Genomic DNA, 13,707 nt, shown 5'->3' with positions numbered 1-13,707 from the left:
AATAAACGAAATTGTATAATTGTTCACTAAACGTATTTATAAGCTTGTATGTTTAAATTTGTGCTAATTGGGGTAGTGGGCTGTTGGATGGTCCATAAAATAAAAATTAATCCTTTAATTACTGTCATTGTTGTGCCTAAATTACCATTTCTAGGAAATTATTATTCTTTACAATAGTTTTCAGAATTTATATTATACCTTCTTACTCCACAGGTAGGCAAATTAGGTATTTTATAGTTTTGAATACGGCAAGTAAGTAAAGGTCGTCCTATAAATAGGTAAAGTGACCAGAATTTTTTGAGCCAAACCGGGGACGTGTGTGGGGTATGGGACGGGATGTTACTAGAGGAGCGTAGACTACATACAAAGCGAAAGTTTATCACGTGATTTCTCGCCGAAATTGCAGGATGCGGTAAAGTATAACCTCCTCCGCGCGCCGAGTTCAAATTAGCCTGGTGATGAAATACCGTAGTACAGAAGCGTATTACTGCCACGACATAATAAAAAAAATATGCTCACTATCACGTTATAACGTGAAAATATTACATTATAACGTGAAAACATCACGTTAAAACGAGAAATCGTATCATGTGATAACGTGAAAATATAAGATTATAACGCGGAAAACATCACGTTAAACGACAAATAGTATCACGCTAAAACGCGATACTATTTCACGTAATTACGTGATAAAGTTTCATGTTATAACGTGAAACTTTTTTGGTTATCCAGTGAGGAGTGCACGTCTGCAAATGAAACGGCTCATTTACACGACTTGATCAAATTCTACTTTATGCTTGGGGTCAGACATGGAGAGATTCTGCTCCTGCTGACTAAGGTGGATGGTTTTGTAATAAGTATGCGTACACTGAGAAGAATTTTAAAAGACATGGGGCTTTACAGAAGAAAGAATCAGTCCGACATTTTGGAGGTAGCATCATTTCTCATTGACCAGCTGGAAGGGCACGGAAGGCTCCCTGGATACAAGCTACACCATCTCAGCTGCATTCAAGCTGGGCATGTTGTGACCCAAACCACGGTGAGGCATTTAATAAAGTTTCTAGACCCCGTGGTGTTGAGCAAAGACGGAGGAATCGACTGATTCGACGCGTGTACATTAATCCTGGACCTAATTTTATGTGGCATGTTGACTCTTATGACAAACTAAAGCCGTTTGGAATATGTATAAATGGAGCGATTGATGGTTTTTCAAGGCTCATGATATGGCTTCATGCATATTCAACAAACAGCGATTTTACGTTTTAACGTAATACAATTTGTCGTTTTAACGTGATGTTTTCACGTTATAATCTTATATTTTCACGTTATCACATGATACGATTTCTCGTTTTAACGTGATGTTTTCACGTTATAATGTAATATTTTCACATTATAACGTGATAGTGAGCATATTGTTTTTATTATGTCGTGGCAGTAATACGCTTCCGTACTGTAGCGACCCGTGGTTGAGTCTTAAAGTTTTCAGAGCCGATCTCTGCCTTGCACTTCTCCCAAGCTGCCGGCTAGCGGACTGCCAGCGTTATGCAGGCAGCTGTACCCAGCTCTTTAAGTAGCGAACACTCGTGTCCCATACACCGCACGACTCAGAGTGTCTCGGCAATCATTGCTTAGGTGAAATCTTAGCAATACACAGCTCTGTCCTGTTGTATCTCTTTATTAGAGCAGATAGTCAGAAAACAAAGCTCAATCTCATTGTATAGCCATTGCCAAGGTCATTAACGAAGCCATCTTTCTCATTGATGGTAACTATTTACAATTGAATAACCCCGGACGGCAATAACCCAAACCCACCCCACCAGTTGAACACAAACACATACAACAATTACAACAGGAACAATAATTCGATTGCCTTGCTAATTTAACACAACAGTAAACTTTACATAAATTACCCACAATGCATCATGCCGCCAGTGCTGGCTGCCGGGTCACTACAATACATTCAAAAAAGTGAACCAGTTGAAACCGGGGACATGTTTCTGAGTGGGGACAGTTGTCCGAAAACGGGGACGGATGGTCACCTTAAAATAGACCACACAGTTAGTTTTCTTTAATCCTCCCTAACTTTCGAGCAAAGCGAGATGGAGTCCTTAATGAAAATGAAGAACGGAGACATTGTACAAGAGCAAACCAGTCATTGTTTTAATATAATAAAAAATGTCTAGCAGTATAGGCGGAGTATATTTTATATTTGTAATAGTTATATGTCGCTGCCGTGTGCTTTTTTCCCGCTTGCGCACTTTACCGTATGTGTATTCTTCCACGTGCGGTTATTTCCCATGCGCTGATATGACTGTGCGCTTTTTTCTGTGCGGATGTTTCCAGTGCGCTTCTTTCTGGGATTCCATTGAGATGCGACTCGGTCAAGCAATTGATTGATTGACGCCCTTTGCTTGGCTTTCTGTTGTTGTGAGCCTAAACAGTAGAAAATGTGAAAACCAAGAGATAAGATGATGTAGATGAAGCATAAAGAGAGAGGTGGCCCTCTGGTTTGTTTTCTCTTTTAGGATGATGTTGTGATGGGCACCCTGACGGTACGGGAGAACCTACTCTTCTCTGCAGCCTTGCGGCTCCCATCTTCCATCAGCTTCACGGAGAAGCAGGAGCGCGTGTCGAACGTCATCACTGAACTTGGGCTGACGAGAGTGGCAGACTCCAAGGTGAGTGTACACTACATAGAACGTAAAAGTCTTCTGGCGAAGTGCTGGATTCCCGACCTATCGAAGTTCGTAAAATATTTCACTGGCAGTTACACCATTTTATTAAAACAGCAACAGCTCTATAAAAAGAGCAGCAATATGGGTTTTTGTTTTGGAAAAGTTTGAACCAGTTGTGTAATAGTATTCTTGCAGTTGCCAATGGTGTTTGAGCAGGGTGGTGTTATAATTACTTCCCAAGCTTATGATTTTATTTTTTCTTGTGTTTTAATTTCTTTTTTTGCATGTTTATTTGTTAGTTTTGTGTACTCCTGGTTGTCGCTATTTTGTCACAGGGTAGCCATCTTGTATCTGTGGTTGCCATGGAGAGTGGTCCTGGAAGTTTTGTGAATTACTTCATCAGCGCCAAATAATAAATAAATTAGCATTCCTAATAAACCTTTGTGTGTAAAATTACATTCTAAAGATAGAATTAGAATTTAGGAAGTCACTGTACACTGGAGAGATTCCGAAGGACTGGACAATGGCAAATATCATCCCATTATATAGAAAGGGTGACAGGGCAGATCTAAGCAACTATAAGCCAGTAAGCTTAACATGCATCACAGGAAAATTAATGGAAGGAATTATTAAGGATAAGATTGAGCAACACATGGCAAGGACAGGAGTTATTCTGAACAGTCAGCATGGGGTCAGAAGAGGGAGGTCGTGTTTTACTAACATGTTGGAATTCTATGAGGAGGCAACAAAAGGATACGATCAAAGTGGAGCTTATGATGTTATTTATCTGGACTTTCAGAAAGCATTTGATAAGGTGCCACATGAGAGGTTGGGCATCAAGTTAAAAGAAGTGGGAGTTCAGGGTGATGTTTCTAGATGGGTGCAGAATTGGCTCAGACACAGGAAGCAGAGGGTGATGGTGCGAGGAACCTCATCAGAACTGGCCGATGTTAAGAGTGGTGACCAGCAGGGGGCAGTGCTAGGGCCGCTGCTGTTTTTAATATATATATACTAGACATTAAGCCCGTTACAATAACGGGCACTAGAACAGTAGTGTATAAACATTTGTATGAACAGTCTCTATTAAATGGCAAGGGACCTTGTATGTGGCTGTAATATGCGTCACTGTATTGTGTGCCTTTAAATTTCTCTCTCAGTAATACTGGTTTGTATTTCCGTGAAATGCCTGTAATTTTGTCTGACAGTAATACAGTGGAACCTCGGCTCACGACCATAATTCGTTCCAAAACTCTGGTTGTAACCCGATTTGGTCGTGAACCGAAGTAATTTCCCCCATAGTATTGTATGTACATACAATTAATCCGTTCCAGACCATATGAACTGTATGTAAATATATACTTTTTTAAGTTTTTAAGCACAAATATAGTTAACTATACCATAGAAAGCACAGCATAATAGTAAACTAAATGTAAAAACATTGAATAACACTAAGAAAACCTTGAACAACAGAGAAAACTAACACTGCAAGAGTTCGCACTATAGCCTTATGACCCGCTCGCTAAAAACACTTTTTTTAGTGAGTTTTAAGCACAGGGGAAAAAATTAACATTTGAAAAATCTTTAATTTAATAAACAACCAAGAAAAGTAACATTGCAACAATGCACGTGCGCATCTGTCTCGCGGGCCTGTTTTTGTGTGTGTATGTGTGCGTGCGTGTGTGTGTCTGTCTCACGCGCGCCTGTGTGTGTCTGTCTCACGCGCGCCTGTGTGTGTGTGTCTGTCTCACGTGCGCCTGTGTGTGTGTGTCTGTCTCACGCGCCTGTGTGTGTCTGTCTCCCGCGCGCCTGTGTGTGTCTGTCTGTCTCACGCGCTCCTGTGTGTGTGTGTCTGTCTCACGCGCGCCTGTGTGTGTCTGTCTGTCTGTCTCACGTGCGCCTGTGTGTGTGTCTGGCTGCGCCACCACCACCTACTCAAAGCATCCTGATGCACCAACATTGATGGACTGAAAGCCAGAAGTCTACGTGACCATCATCATCAGGTCCTTCCATGAAAACCCTAAATACAAAGAGGACTGTTTGACTTATGTTAGGTAGATTGCCCAGAGGGGACTGGGCGGTCTCTTGGTCTGGAACCCCTACAGATTTTATTTTTTCTCCAGCCTTTGGAGTTTTTTTTTTGTTTTTTCTGTCCACCCTGGCCATCGGACCTTACTTATTGTATGTTAATTAATGTTGACTTATGTTTATTTTTTATTGTGTCTTCTATTTCTCTATTCATTTTGTAAAACACTTTGAGCTACATTTTTTTGTATGAATATGTGCTATATAAATAAATGTTGATTGATTGATTGATTGATTGTCTGTCTCACGCGCGCCTGTGTGTGTGTCTGTCTCTCTCTCTGCACAGAGAATGCACAGGAAGAGACGGAACACGTGCCGTGTGGCCCCGTGCATGCGCACTTCACCAGAAGACACACACACGGACACCTGGACGCACACAGGGGTTTTATTAAAGAGGATGATTTAGATAGGAATATAAGTAACAAGCTGGTTAATTTTGCAGATGATACCCAGATAGGTGGATTAGCAGATAACTTGGAATCCGTTATATCATTACAGAAGGACTTGGATAGCAGACAGGCTTGGGCAGATTTGTGGCAGATGAAATTCAATGTCAGTAAATGTAAAGAATTACACATAGGAAGTAAAAATATGAGGTCTGAATACACAATGGGCGGTCGAAAAATCGAGAGTCCACCTTATGAGAAGGATTGAGGAGTCATACCAGACTCTAAGCTATCAACTTCCCAACAGTGTTCAGAAGCCATTAAGAAGGCTAACAGAATGTCAGGTTATATAGCGCCTTGATGTGTGGAGTACAAGTCACAGGAGGTTCTGCTCAGGCTTTATAACACACTGGTGAGGCCTCATCTGGAGTCTTGGGTGCAGTTTTGGTCTCCAGGCTACAAAAAGGACATAGCAGCACTAGAAAAGGTCCAGAGAAGAGCGACTAGGCTGAGTCCAGGGCTACAGGGGTTGAGTTATGAGGAACGATTAAAAGAGCTGAGCCTTTACAGTTTAAGCAAAAGAAGATTAAGAGGTGACATGATTGAAGTGTTTAAAATTCTGAAGGGAATTAGTCCAGTGGATCGAGACTTGTATTTTAAAATGAGTTCATCAAGAACACGGGGACACAGTTGGAAACTTGTTAAGGGTAAATTTCGCACAAACATTAGGAAGTTTTTCTTTACACAAAGAACGATAGACACTTGGAATAAGCGACCAAGTAGTGTGGTAGACAGTAAGACGTTAGGGACTTTCAAAACTCGACTTGATGTTTTCTTGGAGGAAATAAGTGGACAGGACTGGCGAGCTTTGTTGGGCTGAATGGCCTGTTCTCGTCTACAGTATTCTAATGTTCTAAAGATCTCTTATTTAGTGACTTTTGCTTTATGCTTGTGGGGGTTTGATGATTTTTCTGATAGTCTTCTAGTTACAATTCCTTGCTTGTTTTATAACTCTTCTCCTGGTAGTCTCATCACTTTAGATTGCATTTCGGTGTTAAACTTGACATGTGGTATGCCAGCTGAACCTCAGTAAGCTGCATTCTGCGAGCCACCATGAGCATACAGTGGGCCTAATTCACTCAGTCCTCTGGACAGGGAATTGAAGTTGGTGGAGGTAGGGCAGGCACAAGTATAGTGGAGTGAGGTGTTAAAAGTAAGTGGCAGTAGGTGAAGGACCATGCCTTAGTAGTTTGGTCATAAATTATATAGAGCTAGTGTTTGTATTTGCTCTTTGTGGAACATTCAGTATTTCAATCTATGCTATTTCTACTTTGTTGTATTTACATAAATAACTGTGGTTGCGCCCTGTGTTGGCTGGGATTGGCTCCAGCTGACCCCGTGACCCTGTAGTTAGAATATAGCGGGTTGGATAATTGATGGCTGGATGGATGAATACATTTGCCATTCTGCGGTGGGCTGGTGCCCTGCCCGAGGTTTGTTTCCTGCCTTGCATCCTGTGTTGGCTGGGATTGGCTCCAGCTGACCCCGTGACCCTGTAGTTAGGATATAGCGGGTTGTAAAATTGCTGGATAGATAGATAGATAGATAGATAGATAGATAGATAGATAGATAGATAGATAGATAGATAGATAGATAGATAGATAGATAGATAGATAGATAGATAGATAAAAAGCACTATATAATAGATAGATAGATAGACAGACTGCAGTGGACTGGCACCCTGCCCAGGGTTTGTTTCCTGCCTTGCGCCCTGTGTTGGCTGGGATTGGCTCCAGCTGACCCCGTGACCCTGTAGTTAGGATATAGCAGGTTGGATAATGGATGGATGGATAGATAGATAGATAGATAGATAGATAGATAGATAGATAGATAGATAGATAGATAGATAAAAAACACTATATAATAGATAGATAGATAGACTGCGGTGGGCTGGCACCCTGCCCAGGGTTTGTTTCCTGCCTTGCGCCCTGTGTTGGCTGGGATTGGCTCCAGCTGACCCCGTGACCCTGTAGTTAGGATATAGTGGGGTGGATAATGGATGGATGGATGGACATTTGTCATTTTTGCCCGTCAATCTACACTTATTAACTTATAATGACAAAGTGAAATCATGTTTTCAGAAATGTTTGAATCAGTTCGACATTGTTTAGAAAAATTACACGTGTGGCTGTGTATATAAGAGCCACAATTCACACTGTGTGTCACGATAAAAATCAAGTCCAAGGAACTTCCTGTGGACCTATAACATCAAATTGTGGTGAGGCATAGTTTAGGACAAAACCATTTCTAAAGCTTCCTGAGTGGTCTTGCGAGCACAGTAACCTCAATTATGAAATGGAAGAAGTATGAAACAGCTGGGACTCTTCCAAGGGTTGGACATCCAGGTAGACCGAGTAGCTGGAGAAGAAGTGCATTGCTTTGGGAGGTGACTAAGAACCCAATGATTACTCTACCAGAACTTAAGAAGCCCTCTGATAAAATGGGAGAACATGTAAGGAGGACATCCATCTCAGCAACATTCCATCAATCAAGTGCTTATGGTGACTAGACAGAAGCCACTCAAGTAAAGTGCTTATGACAGCCCGTTTAGACTCTGAAAGCATGTGAGAATGGGATCCTGTGGCGTGAGGAGACAAAAATTCAACTCTTTAGGCACCATATTCTGGCACGGCTCATCAACTGCCTAATACCATCCCTCTGTTGAAATATGGTGGGGTTAAGCATCATGCTAGGGGTGTGTTTCTCAGTGGCAGGCACAGGAAGATTGGTCAGAATTGACGGACGGATGAATGTAGTGAAATACAGAGAAGTCCTTGAAGAAAATGCTCTCCAGAGAGCACGTCTCCTCAGACTGTGGTGACAGTTCACATTCCAGTACAACAGTGACATGAAGCATACAGCCAAGGCAGTGCTGGGCAGGATTTAGGACCCAGTCAAAGTCCAGCCTTAAACCCCATAGAACGTGTGTGAAGAGACCCGAAGATGGCAGTTTGCAGACGCTTCCTCATCCAATTTAATATATCTTGACAGGATCTGCAAGGAAGATCGGCTGCCAAAACCACGTCTGCAAAGCTTGTAGAGTCTTGCCAAGAAGACTTGAAACTGTAATTACTGCTGATGGGACTTCTACATAGGACTGAATTAAAGGGTCTGAATACTGATTTTTAGTTTTTAGTTTTTTAATAAATTTACAAACCTACTGTATCTAAAAACTTTGTCATTATGGGTTATTAGGTACTGATTAATTGCCAAAGACAGCAAATTTATGTATTCAAAATGAAATCTACAACACCACGAAGTGTGCAGAAAGTTGAGAAGTCTGAATACTTTGTGAATCCACTGTATGTTTAGCAGTTGAAAATCAACAAGGCCTATAAGTCTTCAAATTATTGAATGCCTCCCATGCACTCACACACACACACATATATAATTGAACACGTTGACTCTAAATGGCTGCAGTGGGTTGGCGCCCTGCCCAGGTGTTGTTTCCTGCCTTGCACCCTGTGTTGGCTGGGATTGGCTCCAGCAGACCCCGTGGGCGGCACAGTGGCACCCATGACAAAAAGTCACACAATGGGGCAATGGCTCAAGTCTAAACAGAACTCAGAACATATGGCGCTTTTCCACTGCATAGTACGGCACGACACGGTTCAGTTCAGCTCACTTTTGGGGCGTTTTCCACTGGGAACAGTACCTGGTACCTGGTCCTTTTTTTAGTACCACCTCAGCCGAGGTTCCAAGCGCCAACCGTTACCAAAACATGACGTGTAAACTCTGCTGGTCACTGATTGGCCGGAGAAAATCGTCATTACTGCGTCACTGGCTATTCTTTTCTTTAAAGGTACACACACGCGGAAGTTTGTGTCGCGTCTCTCCATCGCTGTACGCAGTTTTTTGCATAAGTGGATGAATGTTTCTTCAGACATTCGAAAGTTCTCCAGCCACTGAGTGTTTGTAAAACCGGGAACAATCACATCCCACCACTCTGAAGCACGGTTAAATGTCCAAACAGATGGTCTGTTGCGGCGACTTTTTTGCAAAATGTGGAAGATCTGTAATATACAGAATCAGCATTTTAATGTTACACTAGCAGTTAAGTTCATTTTATGCTTTGCAACAGTGATAAAAGTTAGCTAGTGATGTGCTTTTTTTAGATGCTTACCCTTGCGCGTCGTCGAGCTAAAGTGTTGTCGTTGTCTGCGTGTTGTTGTAAAAGTTCCACGGTGTCACGGCAGTAGAGGCGCCGCAACTCTAACGACACGTGAATAATCCCGCCCACTCTAAAGCGGTACTAAACTGCAGTCGAAACGCAATCCGAGCCAAACTGAGCCGAACCAAGGTGAGCTGTACTGAACCGTGCTGTGCCGTACTATGCAGTGGAAAAGCACCTATATTGTATGATAAGTAAACTTTATTAACCAAGCATTCAAAGCTTCATAAAGTGAGGTCACAGAAGGATGATGTGTAAAATATCGTTTAAACACTGTTAAACAAAAAACAAATAGCATGGCAAAATATTGGCATGACTTACCTGCTTTTTTAATTTCATCCTCATGTAATATGCTGAACAAAAGTGGGTAACTGCCATTGGTCGAGAACTCTGACCTTGAACATTTGACTATTACAATTCACGATATGCCACTGTGCCCCTCACATTTTGAAGAGGCAATGTGGCAAAGTCCAGGGTATCTCACCTAGAATTCATTGTCCCTCTTCAAACACAACATTCAAGGCCTAGGGTAGCTGAGATGAGGGGATACGTGCAGTACCACTAAAAAAGAAACTACATTAGCAGGCACTTATTTGGTTCTTGTTCTGGGTAAACTAAAAACGTTGAACGTGGATCGAACGTTTGAATGAAAGAGAGGGTTCTTGACCAATGAATGTAGGCGGAAGCAAATCTTCAATTTAAAAGCTCGATCCCGTTTGAACGCACTTCATATTCATGCATTAGTTTGATTTTCCTCCAAAGTATTTATTTAACAATATTTTAGCAGCACGGTGGCGCAGTGGGTAGCGCTGCTGCCTCGCAGTTAGAAGACCCAGGTTCGCTTCCTGGGTCCTCCCGGTGTGGAGTCTGCATGCTCTCCCCGTGTCTGCGTGGGTTTCCTCCCATATTCCAAAGACATGCTGGTCAGGTGCCTTGGCGATCTTAAATTGTCCTTGGTGTGTGGGTGTATGTGTGCCCTGCAGTGCGTTGGCACCCTGCCTGGGGTTTGTTTCCTGCCTTTCGCCCTATGTTGGCTGGGTTTGGCTCCAGCAGACCCCCATGACCCTGTAGTTAGGATATGGATGGACTCTAAATGGGTGTGATTACCTTTTTTTTTTGTTTGATCTAGAAGAACGGAAATTCATATATCCATGAAATTCTTTCATTTTTGAATAACAAGTTTGTGTTCAGTTATTTTCAAGAGGAAGGAAAGTTCAAGCTTACCTGCTTCCCTGCATCAACCACTGATGCACTGTGAGATTCCTGTAGTTCCAGTGTTCAGAAGCCATTAAGAAGGCTCACAGAATGTCAGGTTATATAGCGCCTTGATGTGTAGAGTACAAGTCACAGGAGGTTCTGCTCAAGCTTTATAACGCACTGGTGAGGTCTCATCTGGAGTGTTCAGAAGCCATTAAGAAGGCTCACAGAATGCCAGGTTATATAGCGCCTTTGTTGTGTGGAGTTGTGCTCTCCTCATAAATCAAATGCATGAGAACCGTGGGCCTCATTCTTGGGTAATGATTGAGTTTGCAAATGAATCTTGCCCTTTGTTCATGGTAATGTCCAAGTTCAAGGAGGTTCTGCTCAAGCTTCATAACACACTGGTGAGGCCTCATCTGGAGTACTGGGTGCAGTTTTGGTCTCCAGGCTAAAATAAAAGGACATAACAGCACAAGAAAAGGTCCAGAGAAGAATGACTAGGCTGAGTCCAGGGCTGCAGGGGATAAGTTATGAGGAAAGATTAAAAGAGCTGAGCCTTCATAGTTTAAGCAAAAGGAGACCTGAGTGAAGTGTTTAAAATTCTGAAGGGAATTAGTCCAGTGGATCGAGACGGTGACTTTAAAATGAGTTCATCAAGAACACGGGGACACAGTTGGAAACTTGTTAAGTTACTTGTTAAGTTACTTGTTACTACGCAATTTTGCACAAACATTAGAAAGTTTTTCTTTACACAAAGAACGATAGACACTTGGAATAAGTGACCAAGTAGTGTTGTGGACAGGAGGACTTTAGGGACCTTCAAAACTCAACTTGATGTTTTTTGGAAGAAATAAATGGATAGGACTGGCGAGCTTTGTTGGGCTGAACGGCCTGTTCTTGTCCAGATTGTTCTAATCTTCTGTACTTGGAGGGAAAAATCAATCAAAGGTTTGTAATCAAGACCTGCACCTCCGCTTTTGGGGGAAAACGCAATTGTAGAGGGTGATCCCCTTTGTGACTTTTTGGTTTCTTCAGCTTGGCACAGAATTAATCCGAGGTGTGTCTGGAGGTGAAAGGAAGAGGACTAACATTGGGATGGAACTGATCACAGAACCTCCGGTGCTGTTTCTGGACGAGCCAACAACTGGCCTTGATGCCAGTACTGCAAAAGCTGTTCTTGCTCTTCTAAAACGGTAAGGGAAAGCTGGATATGCGCCTGAATTCTACTCTTATCATGGAGTGCTTGTTCATCATCTCTGGATCCTCATGCAGGCCAGTCAGGGTTTATCAGTTTTCTTATGGGCACTGCCTTTTTTTTTATTATTATTGAAGAAAGTAACATTGCATAAGATCAAGTCGCACTTATACAACAAATGTCAAACTAGAAAAAGAAGAAGAAACAAAAACAGCAAGTTAAAAGTGGAAAGTAGGAAAGCATTGCCATTTTGATGGGGTTTTGCTGAATGCTTTTATGCTGTTGCTAGTCAAGGTGTGTGGCACGTAACATGTTTAGGTCAAAGGTATAAAGATTGCTTTATTCACTTCCGACTTGTCCTTGATTAGATTCAACTCAAACCTCATGTGTCCAGGAACCTCTTCTGGCAATCCTGCTATCTTGATCTTCCATCTTACGTCTCATACAAAGAACCAAAACAGTCAGTTGACCATAAGTCCATTACTTCCAACAAGAGAAGGAAGAAAAAGTAGCCGCCTCCTCCACTCTCCATGGACTGACTCCTTCATAATAGCAAAACATAACACCTAACAATTCAGCTGCCTTCCGATTCCTCGTCCTCCATTGTTAATGAGTGCTCAATGTTTATCCATTGGTACGTGTCCTTGAATCTGCTTAGCTGGGACTGTGCACTCCAGAAAGGAGAACACCTCTCCCCCAAAGGGTTAACTTTTATGTACTTAAAATTCAAAATTAGTAATGAAAGTCCATGCATTATCCAGCCCACTATATCCTAACGACAGGGTCACGGGGGTCTGCTGGAACCAATCTCAGCCAACACACCCCAGGCAGAGCGCCAGCCCACCGCAGGGCACACACCAAGCACAATTTAGGATCGCCAATGCACCTAACCTGCATGTCTTTGGACGGAAACCCACGCAGACACGGGGAAGAACATGCAAACTCCATGCAGGGAGGACCTGGAAGCGAACCCGGGTCTCCGAACTGCGAGGCAGCAGCGCTACCCACTGCGCCACCATGCTGCCCTAATGAAAGTCATCCTGAACATATTTATCCTGCCTCTGGTAGGTGCTCATTATATTCTGGTCATCCACTCTCAGTCCCAATCTCCTTATCATGCTGCATTTTTCAGCACAATCTCCTCATACAGGAAGCCATCTCTTTGCAGTAACAACCTGCCCACATTACAGACGAGAACCGCAAACGGACAAATCATCTGTTTCCTTTCTGCCACTTGTAGTTCCCTTGCTCCTGCAGCTAATGAGCAACTCTCCCTGAGTCCAAGCGATAAACCAGTGTGGTAGAGAGACACACAGACACATAGGATGTAGAAAAATCATAAAATGTATTTTTTCTACACAGTGCCAAAAAAAAAAACTGTTCAAACTCAGTTTTTCGTGTCAAGCCAGCAATTCTCTTTTTGAGTGAAGTGAAACTTAAAAAAACGGAATACAGAAAATGAAATTATAAATGAAAACCAATTGCAATCATAATCCTTCTCTCCTTTCTTTCTAGGAAGCAGCTGTAGAATTTGAGATCTCCACATGCAGTGTTATTTGGAGGTCTTCACCATAGCATAACCCTCTCTGACTCAGATATTCAGAAGGTTGAGCCGTCTCATGGCACTTCACAACCTTCTCTTTCTCTTGGGCAGTTCAGTTAGGCATCAAAATGACAGGCATAAGTACATCTACCATACCGCACAACCTTCTCCCTCTCAGATAAATCACTAGGTTAACTGCTGCAATAATACAGGCTTTCTCTTATTTTTCTCACTGCGTTGTTTGAAAGGCTCACAAGGTTCTTCCATCCCGTCACCGGCGTGGACCCCTCACCCTCACCAATAGGAGCACACATTGTCCATGTTTGTGATGCTGAATACCTCCACCCAGGAGACACTCTTAATCTGAAGAGATTTGAACTCTCACATGTGTGGTC

General features: G+C 42.5%; 1 protein-coding gene across 1 annotated transcript in view; it reads left to right on the top strand.

The window, feature by feature from the left end:
- Positions 1 to 13,707, top strand: part of LOC120516581 (broad substrate specificity ATP-binding cassette transporter ABCG2-like) — a 113,130-nt gene that overhangs the window by 32,270 nt on the left and 67,153 nt on the right. Inside the window, exons 4-5 of the mRNA XM_039738389.1 lie at positions 2,526 to 2,678; positions 11,610 to 11,767. Of these exons, the coding sequence (XP_039594323.1) occupies positions 2,526 to 2,678; positions 11,610 to 11,767 (311 nt within the window). The remainder of the gene's footprint in view (positions 1 to 2,525; positions 2,679 to 11,609; positions 11,768 to 13,707) is intronic.

The sequence above is a fragment of the Polypterus senegalus genome, chromosome 1 (genome assembly GCF_016835505.1).
Source record: "Polypterus senegalus isolate Bchr_013 chromosome 1, ASM1683550v1, whole genome shotgun sequence".
In the NCBI taxonomy this organism is placed as follows: Eukaryota; Metazoa; Chordata; class Cladistia; order Polypteriformes; family Polypteridae; genus Polypterus; species Polypterus senegalus.
This window is presented reverse-complemented; position numbering and strand designations above follow the sequence as displayed.